This window comes from Hemicordylus capensis, chromosome 6 (genome assembly GCF_027244095.1).
Source record: "Hemicordylus capensis ecotype Gifberg chromosome 6, rHemCap1.1.pri, whole genome shotgun sequence".
NCBI lineage: Eukaryota > Metazoa > Chordata > Lepidosauria > Squamata > Cordylidae > Hemicordylus > Hemicordylus capensis.
In genome coordinates, this window is record NC_069662.1 from 75,988,045 (window position 1) to 76,005,222 (window position 17,178).

A 17,178-nucleotide genomic window follows, 5' to 3' on the forward strand; every position below is an offset into this window, starting at 1 on the left:
TGGCGGGGGCGGGGGGTAGGTACTACCCCCCCCGCCCTTAAAGCCACACTCCCCCCAATGCTGGACCACGCCTCTGTGGTTCCATGCACATCCCTAATTGCTATGACTGCCAATAGTATTTCTGTTATTTTATCAGCCTTATGGTATGTTTTAAAAATTTGTCAGATGCTTTGCAGAAAAGTGAGAATGAAATAAAGAGGCAATTTCTCAAAAGTTTGCACTTCTGAATAGATGGTCATGTCAGGAAAATTGGGGTGGGAAGAGGGAAAGGTCATGAAATTGGAAGAAGTCAGTAAGGAAAGTTTGAGAATAGTACAGTACCATTACCAATATTGAAGTTACAATTCCCAAGATGAACTGGAGAATGATCAAAATGTCTATATTTTACCAGATGTTTGTGTCTGGCATTAGGGAGATGGAGTGTGGAGAGATGCCTGTGTGAGTGCAGTCATGAAAATGTTGTGTACAGTTTAAATAGCTTTGGGTCCTTCTGATATGGTTCAGTAGAGAGATTCTGCATCTTTCATCTCTAGACTGGCAGCACTTGTTAAGAGTGATACAATTATGATCCTTTTGTAGTTTCTATGTTTCCCCCCAGACTGCTGCATCTGGATTTGGCATAGTAGAGGATAATATTGGGCCAAGAAAAAGTGTAGCCATTGGACAAACCATATAAGAGTTCCTTAGTTGTGTAACTTGATGCATGGTACAATAGCAGGTGCTCTGCAGGGCAATGGAGCTTCTAAATATTAAACAGTCTTATTCAAAATGCAAATCTGGGGCCTATATTTGACATGGTCAGGAATAGAAATGTAATGATTTGACACTCATATTTCAACGCTTATCTTCTTAAGCCACACTTGATTTTGGCAGAGCAATTTTGTAGGAAAATACTACTGTTTTCAGTTTAGAAATGGGCTCCTACAGCTAGTGCAGTGTAGTGACTGAGGTGCATAGCAAGAAACCCTCTGTTTAGATTTCTACTCAGCCATGAATTTGCTGAGTGCTGCGGACAAGCCACACTCATTTGCTTTGGTGCCACTCCCTCATCCTTGTAATATGGACATATAATGCTCAGATAATAATACTTTCTTGCCTACCTTCTTGTTGTTGTTGTTGTTGTTGTTGTTGTTGTTATTACATTTATATCCCGCTCTTCCTCCAAGGAGCCCAGAGCGGTGTACTACATACTTGAGTTTCTCTTTCACAACAACCCTGTGAAGTAGGTTAGGCTGAGAGAGAAGTGACTGGCCCAGAGTCACCCAGCTAGTTTCATGGCTGAATGGGGATTTGAACTCGGGTCTCCCCGGTCCTAGTCCAGCACTCTAACCAGCCCTAAGTACACAGAAACCCTCTTCACATGTTATGTTCTGTACATATATAATCTGTCTACAGTGTATGCGTGCACAGATCGATTATTTATACGTTATGTTGAATGCATGCACAACAGAACACTTCCTTTCTGTATCATACATTTCAGAGACCTGTACCCAGGTTCTCTTTTTAAATGAACTTGTGTACAATTATATACAAAACTGTGAACCTTTGTACAGTCACATACAAAACAGACACATTACAAAACTGTAATGTCTAAATAGAACTGCATTGTATGTGTTCAGTGTAAATGTATGTCTAGGACTTTGTTCACATGTTCAATGCACATACAATCTGTTCAGTGTACACACACATGTCTTGCATTCAGTGAACATTCAGTAGTAAATTTCCTATCTCTAATCTACATTTGAAGGGACCTAGACCCAAGTTCACTTTTAAAGTGAACACATGTACATTAATTCACATTAAAAATGTGCATATGTACAGACATCTGTGTGCACGTACAACTTAATGTCTGAATAGGATTAATGTATGTGAAACAACTGGAACACACTCTAGAAGCACTATATAAAGGCCTGCTATTCCATGAGGCCTAAAGAACGTGTTCTCTACTGGCCAAGGGTGTGAGCCTGGGAGCCTCTGATTCAAATCTTGTCTCCGATGTGAACTCACTAGGTCATCTTGGACTAGCTGTTACTACTGTCTAGCAACTGTACTATAGAGAAGCTAATGCTGACTGACCATACAGGGCTGTTTTATTAGGATTATTAGATGTATGTGAAGCATTCAGATTTATATACTGCATTGCAAGCATCCCAAATAGTATTACTTAAGAGTACTAGGGATGAGCAGTAGCCACCTAATGGTGGAGTGGGGAAATGACCTGCCTAGTGAGCAAGAGGTTGCTGGTTTGAATCCCCACTGGTATGTTTCCCAGAACATGGGAAACACCTATATCGGGCAGGAAGGTGCTGAAAGGCATGTCATACTGTGTGGGAGATGGCAACGGTAAACCCCTCCTGTATTCTACCAAATAAAACCACATGGCTTTGTGGCCGCTGGGAGTCGACACCAACTCAAGGGCACAACTTTACCTTTAGGGATGAGCAACTAGTAGGCTGAGTCAATTTCATCTGACCCTTGATGGCCATTACCATATCTTAATTAAAGTATGGTAGAAAACCTCACTTCTTTTCTTTACTAGTGAAATTATAATCAACTAGTAGGCGAGGTCCATCATTGACCAGGCAAAGTTGTTTTGCGTAGATTATACTTCTAGGAAAGTTCAAGAAATTAAATATATGTAATATAATTTGTTATTAATGTGCTTGCAAAAGGGAAGTAAAAGGACAGTTTGGAATTTGTAGGATTTCAACTTCAAACGTTATACATTGTATGGTATATGCAATATGGTGTGTGTGTGTGTGTGTGTGTGTGGTAAATTTGAATCTGAGAAACATCTGATTTTCTTGGGCATTATGGTGTTTTGGAATTATCAATTTGATTATTGAGTGTTAAGAATATATTGAAAACAATAGTGGTTAAATTTTTATTTATCATATTTATATTTTGCCTTATATATACATCTCTAGGTGGTATACACAATTCAAATTGCAATATAAAAACAAAATAATTTCACAGGATAAAAACAATTAAACAGTTTAAAATTTTAATTAAAAGTCTGAGAAATCATTTGTGTCTTAAGGATCGTTTTAAAAGCAGTAAGAGATTGAGCTCTTGTTTTGACAGGGAATGCATTCCATAGCCCTGGGGCAACCGCAGAGAAGGCCCAGCTTCAAGTCACCCCCAGAAGTCTGCAACCATAACTGGACCTTCTCAGATGATCTTAATATTTATCAAACTTGTATACTGCCCCAAACTTCTGTCTCGGGGTGGTATCACAACAGTAAAAACCTTAAAACAATTTAAAACCATGGTTAGATTATAAAACTTGGGTGAAAAGACAAGTCATATTAGGAACTTTTAAAAGGTTGTCAGAGATGGTGTGGTTCTTATCTCAACAGAGAGTGCTTTCCAGAGTCTCAGGGTAGCAACAGAGAAGGCCTTTCCCTGCGTTGCCACCAGATAGGCTGGTGGCAGCTACAAATTATTATTATTATTTATTATTATTATTATTATTATTATTATTATATTTATATCCGGCTCTTCCTCCAAGGAGCCCAGAGTACTACATACTTGAGTTTCTCTTTCACAACAACCCTGTGAAGTAGTTTAGGCTGAGAGAGAAGTGACTGGCCCAGAGTCACCCAGCTAATTTCATGGCTGAATGGGGATTTGAACTCGGGTCTCCCCAGTCCTAGTCCAGCACTCTAACCACTAGCCCACGCTGGCTCGCCAGCCAGCTGGATGGACCACTACACCAGATGATCTCAATGGACAATGGGGTTCATGGCAAAAGAAGACTCTCTTAAATACCTAGGGCCTAAGCTGTTTAGGGGTTTATAGGTTATAACAAGCACCTTGTATTTTGCCCAGAAACTTATCAGTAGCCAGTGTAGCTCTTTCAACATAGGAGTAATATGGTCTCTTGGAGATGACTCAGAGACTGACTTGGCTGTCTCATTCTGTACCAACTGCAGTTTCTGGGACACGTACAAAGGCAGCTCTACATCGAGTGTGTTGCATTAGTCAAGTCTGGAGGTTACCAGCATATGTACCACTGTTCCGAGATCGTTCATCTTGAGAAATGGATGCAGCTGGTGTATCAGCCGAAACTGATAGAAAGCACCTCTGGCCACCGCTTCACCCTGGGATACCAGGGAGAGGTGTGGATCCAGAAGCTCTCAGGCTGTGTACCTGTTCCTTCTGAGGAAGTGTGACCCCATCCAGAATGGGCCGATCAAAATTGTCTCCCGAGTTCCAACTCCACACAATAAGTACCCCCGTCTTATCTTTATTAAAAGGCGGCAGGGTTCACAAAGAAGGTGGTCTCTTAAATACCCTGGACCTAAGCCGTTAAAGGGCTTTATAGTTAATGACCAGCACTTTGTATTTTGCTCAGAAATATATAGGCAGCCAGTGCAGTTCTTTCAGAATCAGTGTTATATGGTCCCTTCGTGTTGTCTCAAAGACCAACCTGACTGCTGCATTCTGTACCAGTTGTAGTTTCTGAACTACATACAAAGGCAGCTTCATGTAGTCAAGCCCGGAGGTCACCAGCATATGTATTAAGGTTATTTACCTGCAGAAATGGGTGTAGCTGGCATATCAGCTGAAGCTGATAAAAAGCACTCCTGGCCACTTCTGGAGAAACCAGAGAGCGCTTTGAATCCAGGAACACTCCCAAGCTATGTACCTATGTACCAGGAACACTCCCAAGCTATGTGCCAGAATGGGCAGATCTAAACCATCTCTCAGGTCTTAACCCCCCACAATCAGTACCTCTGTGCTTAAAATGTAATTATTATTTCAGAATTTCTGGGGGGGCCCCATTATTTAAATATGTCCCCAAGCACATTTGGGTATTAGTAGTGCATCCAGCTAACTTCAGTGACAGGATTGTGTGTGTGCAAAATTTGGTATCTATAAGTCATTGGGAAGTATGGCTTTATTTTGCACAAAGTCTTAAAAATACATAACAGATGCACCTTTGTGTGCATTTCATATACAGCTGAAAAGAAAGTACTGCTGCCTGCTAAGCTCTGTCTCTGGAATGGCTCTTTCAAGAAACACACACTTGTTCCTCAGCCCCACCCACACCAGTGACCTCATATCATCCGGACACACGTGCTTCATACCTGTGAGGGAGACGAGACGCTGATGTCACTAAAGGAGCTGGCGGTATGAGATGGAGCTGGATTATTCTAGCATCTGGACTAACAGTTAGCAAATGGAGCGCTTCCCGCCGCCCCCGAGAATGCAGAAGTTGGCTATCCCTGACGTAATGAAAAGTACTTGCCTAGGGATACATAAAACGAGGCGGCAATAAAATAAAAGACACGTTTGTCTCCAGACTAGGTTTTCCGTGGCTTGCTTGCGCCTAGTTGAGCAGGAGTTTGTGTGCCGCTGGGGCATTGTGTGGACCGCACACCTTCCAGAGAGCTACAGCAAGGATTTCCCCTCTCCTGTCTACTTCTGAAAGAGCTGGCTCATCTCTGCTGTCAAAAGAAGCCATTTCCTGAATGCACCAGTTTCGAGTCACTTTTTTTTTGCTCCCCTTTGAGTTTTAACTCCTCCCTATCCGTGTCCGTGCCTCTGTGCGGGTACGTAGCTGTGGGGCGAGGAGAAGAGCGTAGACGGGGGAAGAAGTGACTGGGGACCTTAGATTAGTGCAGCGGCTGCACCTCATGGGCAATATGGGGTGTCGGGTTCTTAACTGCAGCACAAGAGCCGGCCCTTTTCCGCTCGTAGTCGCACTTACTGAAATTACCGGTCTGTTTTAATGCGAGCTCCTAAGCCCTCAAAAGCCAGCGCTAAACTTAAAGGGAGCAATGGGGGGAGGGGGCAAGCCTGCCAGAGGGAAGGAAGTGGCGGCGGCGGCGGCGGCGGCGGCAGCAGCAGCGAGCTTCGAAGAAGTTCAAGTGCTTAAGTTGCTACGAGATGACATCAGCCGCTTCCGTGAGGTGGGCTATTGAGAGAGATTTGGCAAAGAAACCGGCAATCTAAGGAGTGTGCCTGGTTTGGGCTGTGGGATTTCTCTCTCTCTTCTCCCCGTTTTCCTTTTGAACTTTTCAGTACTAGAGAGTGCTTTCTGAGCGGGTGTGCTTTGTGTGAGCGTGTGTTTTTAACGCATGTGGGTGGTCATAAAGCAATTTTTTAAAAAAATCTTCCTGGGGGGCATAATTTGGAAGTCTGTGAGTTGTGTGGGAAATGATTACATCAGTCACAGGGAGGGCTAGGATTGGTCTGCACCGTGTGGTTTGATTCACTACCTAAAAGATTGTGTGTAACCCTTTGAGTGAAGCTCTGGGAGAGTTCTCTGCCTTCCCCAGAAAACGGTGCGCACACAACAGGAGCTGGGTGGCTGGGTCAGGTACAGTGATCCACTGAAACAGCAGAGCAACCCAGGCGTTGCAGCTTGGAGTTGCAAAGGATTGGAAGAGGCATAGAACAAACTCTCTCAAGAGAGGGTAGATCTATATTTTAAAATGCCATCTTGTTCTTCTGACTGCTGCCTCTTACATGCTGTTGAGGTAAGATTCCTTTCCTTTTCTCTTCTCTCTCCCCCCCACCCCCATCACATTACCGCCATTCCTTTTCTGCTGAAATAATTGCCCTATCTTGCTGGAAAGTAAAATGTGCCTTTTTAATATGAGGTTAACATGGGGTTAAATCTTGGCGCTGTGCATTTGATCCTATGGGAATCTGTTTTTGCAGTGAGAATACTGTTTTAAGGCCAGAACAGGGACACATCTACCTCGTTTATTAGGGTCATGGAGAGCTTTCTGACCATAATCCCCTCTTGTTAATATCAGAAGTATACAGACTATCCATGTTTAATTGCAAGATAACATTGGATGGGGGGGAGGGGCTGCACTAGGAAGTGTGAATAATACTAACTGATCTTTTGATTTTTAAGCTTCAAGTGGAACACCCAAAAGTGAAGCAGTCAAAAGTTAGTGACAGACAAGGGCTATATTTGCAATAGATAAATCTTTAGCTGGGTTTTGCTATGAGATAATGAAAGGCAAAAGGCTCCACACTGAAGGCTGTTAGATTAATTCCTTCCCCCCTCCCCAAATGTTTCTAATGCCCGAGTGTTAGCTGTAGTTTGTGCTACTACTAAAGTACTTTTTCCTTTTCATGCTTTTTTATATGGCTGCATAAGTCCTGTCTGGTCTTCCTGGTGGTCAAAAGCAACAATTTTGCAAAATAAACTATATGCTGGAAGCCTTGGTAACTAAGGGCTGTGGAGAATAATCTGTGGGGCTGTATATAGCACAATGATTCTGTGGGCACACAGAAGAGATGCAGAAATGTTGGTGTAAAGAGCACAGACATTCAGCTTCCTGAGAATCTTGGCTTTTGAAGACACATCATGTTTCTAGCCCTTACGGCTGTAAAAATATTTGTGTGGGCAATACCCTCTGTAACCTGAGAAGTTAAGAGGAGTGTCTGAATAAGACTTCTAGTGGTTGGGAGTGGGGTATCAGTCCTGCCTAATTTCTTACCCTTTGGCATTATCTCAAAAGTTGCTAATTTTGTATAACTTATACCAGTTAAGGAATTCAGCTGATTCTGGTGCAGAATTTAATTGTCTTCATGTAGACAGCCCTAATCACGTGTAGTAAATATCCAGTTTCTTTATTAATGTTGGGTGGGGAGGATTATAAGGCTGGTGATCTGTAAAGTTGTCCTTTTTGTTGCAGGATGTTAAAGTCTTTAGTGAAGATGGGACATGCAAAGTGGTCGAGATCCTAGCAGATATGACAGCCAGGGACCTCTGCCAGCTTCTCGTTTACAAAAGTCATTGTGTGGATGACAACAGCTGGACTCTAGTGGAGCATCACCCTCTTCTAGGATTAGGTAGGGAGCCTTCTGAAATGGAACCTGTTCAAATTTGAACATTTAATATGCAATAACTATCATGGACCCGCTTCTTCCAGGTGATCTGTTATGAATAAAATTATGAATTTTTGTCTGTAAGAAAAAGGGGGGAAAGTAACTTAAATGATTCAGTGCAACTATTTGGATGCTATTTGAACTGTTTTAAGTAAAGGGAAGGGCAAAGTTTGATGCTTATAATTATATGTAACAGAAGATGTCCAAAATCAAGGGCACCTTGACATTCATGTCCATTCCATGTGACTGTTGTGAGTGCCTGAAAACTGGTATCTATGTCTTGTCTTTTTTGGACATACAGCAAAGTAAATGCTGTCAGACACACTGAAGTGACAATATTCACTGATTGTGTGTGTGAATTTTGGGAGAGGTGCACAAAAATAACCTGGAATTGATAAAAATTCACATAAATATTGCTATTGATCAGATTTCAGACATTCACTGTAACATGTACTATGTTGTTGATACAAGTTGAGTTGAACTCCTAGCAAAGAATTGGCTTCCTCATCAGCTTAGCTGAACACTAGCTGATAAGCCCAAGTATATTGCATCATTACCATCTCCTTAAGAAAAGCATGATATGGATGAGGGATGTGCTTCCTTTGTTTCCAGGAGGTAAAAATGGCAACACCACTTCACTCTGCATCATGGGCAATTTTTGCACAAACCTTGCCATCTCTCTTTCCTAGGCAGCAGCTCTTACACCTGATTGAAATTAAAATGCCATGGTTACAGTTGGCAAGAGGTAGAACCGTGGGGAATTGGTATAATGACTTATACCTGCAAATATCTTGCTACTGCTTGATGTGTCTCTTCCTTATATTCTTTCAAAGTTAATGGTTAGTGCACAATACAACTTCAGCCTTTTACTCTGAAAACATTTTAAAGGTTACAGAATATGGCCTCTAATATGGGATTTTTAAACATTAATAGTGAATTTATTTTGTATGAATGCTACTAAAGTGGCGAGGGGAAGCTGTGATAAGACAAGGGGGAAAGTAGGCAGGGTGTTAGCAGATGTCTTGATATCTTTGTTAGTGTAATAAAAATATATATTTTAGAAATCAGGACCGTTTGATACAGAACTTTTACCATTTTCTATAATTTTGGTATCCTAAATGAACATCATTAAGTAAAAATCAGTTGGACGTAGCAGAATTTATATACTTAAATCTTGCAAATTCATGCAAGTTAAAAATTCTTCTGATCTGGTTGGACTTTGAAAGAAATAGGCGACCAGTGCAAAATAAATGTTGTCAAGACACTTGTAGGGATGTGTATATATGTATCAATACAAAAAGCAGTGCAGCAGTTGTGTTCTGTATCCAACTAACTTTTGAATCTGCTATATTATATTCCTATCAATGTTTTCTTTCCTGATGTTCATTTTAAATTCTAGAACCTCTTTCTCTAGGCCCTTTCCCATCCGAGATTACGAAGGTATTGTGTAAACAGAGGCTTTTCTTCTTTGTGCCCAACATCCTTCTCCTGCCAGTTTCATTCAGTGATGCCACAATTCAGTGTCTGTGACATCACAATAGCTTCCATGGTGACTAATTGTGCTGTCAAACTTTGCTGTGTGACATCTCTGAATGAATTGGGCAGGAGGCTGATTAGGAAATCAAAAGCTTCTGTTTACACACAAATAACTTGGTAATTAACAATGATGGGAAAGGAGCAATATACTTATCAGTCAGTATTTTATTTCAACTGCATCTTGAATTTAGGAGAAATCGATTTTGATGGCAAAAAAGGCAATGCAGATCCAAGAGTCATATAATGTGTAAATGAGAGCTGTAGTACCAGTAAAAATTTCCTTGTGGGGGTGGGAAATGATCATTTATTGGTTCCATGATTGTCAGTACCAAATATCTGTGGCAGTTCTCACTGATTTAAACTGAATGTGTGATTAAATATTCCACCAAAGGCATATTAATTGTTTTATTTTCTGTTTTTATTTTGTTGTAAACTGCCCAGAGATGTGAGTTTTGGGCGGTATAAAAATATGTTAAATAAATAAATACATAGAGTGTACAAAGCAGTTTATATGTATTTGTCTCAATAATTCTTATAAAAATGAGCTCTTATAATCGCGACCTTATGTGGCTCCATATTGTAGCAATTTCCATATTGCACCACCCATAAAGTGGTGTTTCCATATTGTAGCAGAGGGCTGATGCTGAGAGATATGGCTTGCTTAAGACCACCTGGTGAGGTTAACCTAAAGACAAGTTTTGAAATAGGGACTTCTGGTTCACGAGCAAAGTCACTTAGCTGCTATGCTATATCAGCTGTCATTTGTAATAAAAGGAAGATAGAATGTAGGAGTAAATGACTTGTGTGTCTAGCTGTTTCCCTCCTGCAGTCATTCTTCAGGAGAACTGCTTCACATGTTGCTTTCCAATATGCTTTAAGAGGCACGTCTGCCATGGCCAGAAAAGATAAGTCTTTGTCACTCTTCAAATTCATATCTTATCTCCCAGACAAACATTCAGCCAACTGGCCCCTAGGAGGCTTGTCTCCTAGGTGTCTGCAAGATGTCATGACTATTCACAAATTAAGAAGATGAACATTTGGCCCTTTGGCTTCCAGCAGGTTTGCCAAGCATAAGGATGCTTATGACATGGAAGAGGGGAATCTGCTCCTAGAAGGGACTATGAGGGAGAACATGTGTCCCCCAGTTTGTTGAGAGGAGCCAGTGTTACCTCTGCGCCAGTCCATTTAGTTATAGGGATGAACACTATACGTTTCATAGTTACTCTGAGCGGCAGCCAGTACTTTTGGATATGGCTGGCACAGGAAAGGTTCTATGAATGTGATGCAAAATCTGCCTTTTACGTTGGCAATCCATTTTTATTTGTTCCACCCATTTGATCATTGTGACTCCCTGTTTAGAGGCGTTAAGACTGGTAACCAATTTAGTAGGGAATATGTTCGTACTGAACTCAGTGATTCTTGGCAACCATGTGAATGAGTTTAGGATTAAGCTGTTAATTAGCTGAGCCTTTCTATGTTCACCTTTGGTGATGGAGGCATGAGATTTCTTTTTATTGTTGTTATTTTGTTTTAAAGTTTACAGATCAGTGAACTGGTTCACTGAGGCATGGCTAGCAAAATGATTTATTTTGAAGTGTTCATGCAAGCTGCTTTACTATTTTGGTTAATATGCCTCCCTTCTTCCTGAGAGAAGACTTGAGATTTGATAAGCAGAGCTGGTATCCTTGGTCTGTGTGTGTGTGTGCGTGCATGTGCATCTTGGCAGCTGTAACATGCATTAACCTTTCCTAAACTTGTAGGAACACTTCTGTATCAAAAAAACCTAATATGAAGAATTATCCTTAGCATGAATACTCTGCATGCCCAGATATAATCTAGTCCACGATCTGTTATTGATCCGGGTGGGGGGATGAGATGTGCAGGGAATCTTGAAGTTTAGAAGCGTTTCAGGTCCATGTAGGAACACATTTATCTTGGGTAGACATACCTATTCTGCTGCATAATTTTGTAGCCACCATTTTCCAAGATGGCTGATATATGAATGGGGATATGTGGTAACTCATGAACAAATGCATTAGAAAGCTCATTTTGGTGACAAAATTTAGGTTTTGTTAGTGAAGATACGTAGATACGTAGAAGAAATATTAGTCGTTACTATTACCGGCTGTATGATTTAAGGGATAGAATACTGAATTAGGAACAAAAAGAGCCTGGGTCATATCCCTCTTCAGCTCTGTAACTTATCAGATGCCCTTTGGTCACTCATGGTCACTTGGCTTTGTCTACCTCAAAAAGATTCTTGTGAGGATAAGAGGAGGGAGGAACACATTCTCTGCTCTGTGTTACCACAGTTGTACAGACTCATGTTGGCTATCTTGATCTGTGACTTTGCTTTTGCTTGAATTTGAGGATTTAGTTCTGAAGCTAATTTGCAAGTGTGAAATAACAAAAGATTGCACTCCAGACACAGGGAATATTGGCATTAGAGTACTCTTATAGAAGCAACAGAGTGAGAGACTAGGCTTATGAAAACAGAAATGGAGGTTATTGGAATGACGTGGCATGCCCACGTTGGAAGGATTCAATCTCAAAAGAGTTCTTTCTGGGTTTTCTGCTCAGGGAATGCTGGGTTTCTTAGCCAGTCAAAACACAAGTTAAGTCTCATAGAAGCCTAGTACTGAGAGTTCCCAACCAACCACAAACTGTGTCCTGACCAGAGCTTCTGAGCCACTTTAAGAAGGGTGATATAGGAATCAAATCTAATAAAATAAATAAATTGTCCAAAGAGGGACTGAATCTTTTATATGGTTTTGGACTTGGTGCAAACCTAATTGCAGGAAAAGCTTGGAGGTTCAGTCCCCTGCTCGGGTGCCAGGGGCTGGAAAAGATGGGGACCCCAGTGTCCATTCAGTTGATGACCACAACAGGACAGTATTGTTGCCAATCAACATACTTAAAGAGAGTTCCTAAGGCTGATGATGATTTGAAGCTTTTATGACTAGGCAGGGAGGTTCTTATAGCCTTGAATGAGCTTGGCACATCAACATTTCCTTTGACCATCGGAAACTTGGCTTTCCTCTAGGAGGCAACTGATTCAGCAGTGGGTGAGCCTCCCATTTCCCGTGGACTTTCCACTTGGCCAAGCTCCCACTGCCAAATAATGTTTATCTGACCCTATCCAAGAGTAAATTTTTCAGGCACCAAATTTTTCTTCACAAAATTTTGAACTAAAATAATGGACTTCTTGAACTTCCTGCTTGTCGCTGCTTTTGTGTATTTCTGCAGTGACTTGTTACTGAGGTTCAGCATTTAATTGCTTACGCCAGGGCTTGACAAATCTCAGGTGCCATGGCACCTAGACTAATATAGTCAGAGGTAGAGTTATTTACTAAAATCTCAATTTACCCCAGGCAGCCCTGTTTTTGTTCTCCATATGTTACTTGTAAAGGGGATAAGGAGAAGCCTATTTATCTCCTGCCGCCTCAATGTCCGTCACTAAGTCCAGTAATGTTGTCAAGAGTCCATTGTCTGGCTGGCTCCTAGTTTTGGGGTCAGCTCCTAGATAGAAAGAAAATTTGTCCTAGCCTGGTTTACAGGCAAGTTGTTGCAAGATATTTGGACAAAAATGTCTGTTTGGACAAAAATGGGTGGATATGAATTGATACAATTTAACTCAGTAGTGAGCCAGTTTGGACAAGAGTCTGCTGGCACACATGTTCAGGGTGGGGACGTGCCAAGGGTGTACCCGCCCTGATGTCACTAAAGGACATCCTGAGGAATTGTCAGGGAGTCCTTTAATCATGTGTGGGGCATTTAAATAGGTGTTTGAAGCATTTAAATAGGTGTTTGGGAGTGATTTGGATTATTGCTCCTCTCATGTCATTAAAGGACATCCTGACAGCGTGTTGAGATGTCTTTTAGTGACATAAGGGCAGGTGCATTCTCAGCACATACCTGCCCTGATCTCACGATAGGGCCATTGTGCATTTGAACTGGCTCAGTGCCAGTGTTGGCTGCTCTATGAAGTCTTTCTGATTCCTTGACTGAATGGAATAGCTATCAAAGACAATGAGCATCCCTTGTGGGTGACAGACTGATTTTGAGCTTCAGACCATTGTGATTACTGCTTGACCAAAGGTTGGTTTTTTAGAGCTCTTATGCATCATTCTAATTCGTTACATGAAATCAATGAGGACTGCAAAATGGAAGGAGGAGCTGGAAGTGTAAATGGGCCTTCACAATTGCTGTTGCCTAATGTAACCTCTTGTACAATGCTGTGGAGAGGGTGGATAGAGTTGTTCTCCCTCTGTTATAACACTAAAACTTGCTGCTCCCCAGTAAAAGTGACTGACAATAGACCTGGGACAGACAAAAGAAAACCCTTCATGCAATGCATAATTAATTTATGGCATTGGCTGTTACAGGATTTGGTGATAGCTAAAAAGCTTTAAAAAGAGTTAGAGGATATGATAACTAACTACCATGATAACAAAATAGAATCTCAGGTTTTGAGAAAGTATACCATCAAACAGCAACAGAGGGCAATTGCATTACAAATGGTGATGGACTGTGGAGCAGATCCACAGGTGGGCAGATTTTAATAGGTGGGCAAAATCATGTGTGAGTAGGGAATCCTTTTATATACCCTGATCCCAATTTAGGGCTTTAAAAGATATAACTAGCACTTTGACTTGGGCTCAGAAACAAACTAGCAGCCACTGCCAATCAAACCATAACAGAGCTGCATGAGTCATGTGCACACGGCGGCCTGGCATCAGCATTCTGCACCATTCATATTTTCTGAACACTCTACAAAGGCAGCCTGCATATAGCAGGTTGCAGTAGACTAGTTAGGATGTGACCAAGGTGTGTGACTGGCAAGATCTGCTTGTTTCAAGAAAGTTTAGGCAACATCTGATGCGTTAGCCCCTTCAGGGGAAAACCATAGCTCTGTGGAAGAGCATCAGTTTTGCATGCAGAAAGTTCCAGGTTCAGTCCCTGACCTTGCTGTTAATATTATTAAAATATTTATACCCCGCCCCTCCAGTACACTACTGCTCAGCGCAGCTCACATTATTAAATGAACAAAATACAAAGTAAAAAATTAATAAATATTATTAAACAAGTTAAAAGACCAAACTAAGACAACATTTAAAATTACCATTTTAAAAAGTTTAAAATTAAAAGTTATTAGTAAAAAGCTAAGAACTAAAAAGCTAAAAACTCTCCAGATGGGCCTGTGTGAAACCCCGGAGAACTGCTGCTAGTCATAGTAGTAATGAGCTAAATGGATCAAGGATTTGACTCTGTACTGCAGCTTCCTATGGGAATATTTCCCATCTTAAAAAGGACATTGTTGAACTGAAGAAGTTACAGAAGAGGGCAACCAAGATGATCAGGGGCCTAGAGCACCTTTCTTATGAGGCAAGACTACAACACCTGGGGCTTTTTAGTTTAGAAAAAAAGACAACTGCGGGGAGACATGATAGAGGTCTATAAAATCATGCATGGTGTGGAGAAAGTGGAGAGGGAGAAATTCTTTTCCCTCTCACACAACACTAGAACCAGGGGTCACTCCATGAAATTGATTGCCAGGAGGTCTAGGACCAACAAACAGAAGTACTTTTTCACACAGCGCGTGATCCACTTGTGGAATTCTCTGCCACAGGATGTGGTGACAGCCAACAACCTGGATGGCTTTAAGAGGGGTTTGGGTGACTTCATGGAGGAGAGATCTATCAATGGCTACTAGTCGGAGGGCTGTGGGCCACCTCCAGCCTCAAAGGCAGGATGCCTCTGAGTACCAGTTGCAGGGGAGTAATGGCAGGAGAGAGGGCACGCCCTCAACTCCTGTCTGTGGCTTCCAGTGGCATCTGGTGGGCCACTGTGTGAAACAGGATGCTGGACTAGATGGGCCTTGGGCCTGATCCAGCAGGGCTTTTCTTATGTTCTTATGTTCTATGTATCTAAATGTGCTAAATAATAAAATTTATATACCCTGCGGGTGTTCCTTCAGGATCCAGCTTTGCTTCTGGATGGTCTGGTGGCAGTTGTAGCCAGATATAGATATAGATATATCTGGCTACAACTGCCACCAGACCATCCAGAAGCAAAGCTAGATCCAGGAGCACCCTAAAGTTCTGCCTTGTCCATAATAGCTTTGCCCTGATACAAACACAAGCGAAAAATTCAAATATAGTAGGGATGTTCACAAAAAGGATTTTGGTAGAAACATTTCATCGAAATAGCGGTTAAACCAGCTGTTCCGATGAGACAGACTTGAAATGTTTCGAGTGTTCTAGCCATAGGGAACAATGGGGAAACTTGAAACACCCCATTGTTCCCCATGGGGTGCTCCTAGGGACACCAAAGTCGGTTGTGTGGTAGGGCATGAAGGGTGTTATCTACCACCCAACCCACAAAAGAAATGGGCAAATAGGAGATTTTAAACAAATTTCTAACCTTTCCACACACACCCACCCAAACGAGCTTGAAATGTTTTGCACATCCCTAATATACAGGTCGGAAGGGTATGTACAACTTTTCAAATTTATAGGCAAAACCCTCCATTTTCCCCCAGTGTCCTTCGGTTTTCTTCCTCAAAGAAACAGGTTGAATAAACTGAAATCTTGCACAAGTTATTCTACTGCAGATCAGTGTAGGCATAATGGGGACAACCAGCCACAATTAAGAAACTGGTTATAGGTAGTGCAATTGTGCATCCCCTTCTTTGGCACAAATGCACTGCTATCCCTCAACAACCATAGTTAAGGCCAACCAATTTTAACTGTGATTTTGAAATTATCTTCAAATCCTATTTATGTAGGGAACCTGGTTAGCTTTATGAAGCCAACTATGGTTAAAGCAAGTGAGGGAGAGGAATACATAACCTCGTGGATCTCTTACCTGTGGTTATGAAATTGGCCTATTAACCATGAACCAGCCCACTGAATATTTAACTTGGTTATATCCTTTGCAACCAGAAATAATCAGCACTACTCACATACTTATATTGTAGGAAGCTTTAGGGGTTCTGTCTTCATTTGAAATATTGCCTATATTTGGCCTAGTCTGGTCCCAGATCCTCCCTCCAGGGTTCTCTGTTGTAGAGCAGGTGCGGGGACGTGGGTGGAGAGGTGGAATGGCTATGGTCTACAAGAATAACATCTCCCTGACCAGGATCCCTGTTGAAATGTCTGACCATATTGAATGTGTGTACCTAAGTGAGGACCATAGGGAACAATCGCCCTGCTGGCCAATTGAGTCCCTAACTGAGCTGACAGACTTGGTCTCAGGATTGGTGTTGGAGTCCCCCAGGCTTGTAGTGTTGGGCAACTTCAATGTCCACTTTGAGATCAATCTGTCCAAAGTGGCTTAGGAGTTCATAGCGGCCATGACAACTATGGGCCCATTGCAATTGGTCTTGGGACTGACACACATTGCTGGTCACATGCTTGATCTGGTCTTTCACTCTGATCAGGATGGTGTTCCATGGGTGGGGACTCTTGTGATTTCCCCATTGTAATGGACAGGCCACCATCATGTTAAGGTTGGACTCACAATCATATCCCACCTTCGCAGGGTGAGATGCCCATTAGGATGGTATGCCCAAGAAGGTTATTGGATCCAACAGGATTCCAAGAAGCCTTGGAGGGATTTAGTATTGGCTCTGCAGATGATCCTGCTGATGCCCTGGTGGAGCCCAGGGCAGTAGACATGATCGCTCCTAAGCGTCCTCTCCAGCTGGCTTCAAAATTGGCCCCTTGGTATGCGGAAGAACTAACAGGGGCAGAAGCAGCAAGGTAGATGACTGGAGAGCAAGTG

The 17,178-nt window shown here is 42.0% G+C and overlaps 1 protein-coding gene across 19 annotated transcripts in view; it reads left to right on the forward strand.

Annotated features, from left to right (window-relative positions):
* GRB10 (growth factor receptor bound protein 10) overlaps nucleotides 1-17,178 on the forward strand; it is a 228,294-nt gene that overhangs the window by 152,724 nt on the left and 58,392 nt on the right. For all 19 annotated transcript variants that reach the window (XM_053260436.1, XM_053260443.1, XM_053260434.1 and 16 more), the window contains one exon: nucleotides 7,665-7,821. In XM_053260436.1, coding sequence (XP_053116411.1) covers nucleotides 7,665-7,821 — 157 coding nt within the window. The remainder of the gene's footprint in view (nucleotides 1-7,664; nucleotides 7,822-17,178) is intronic.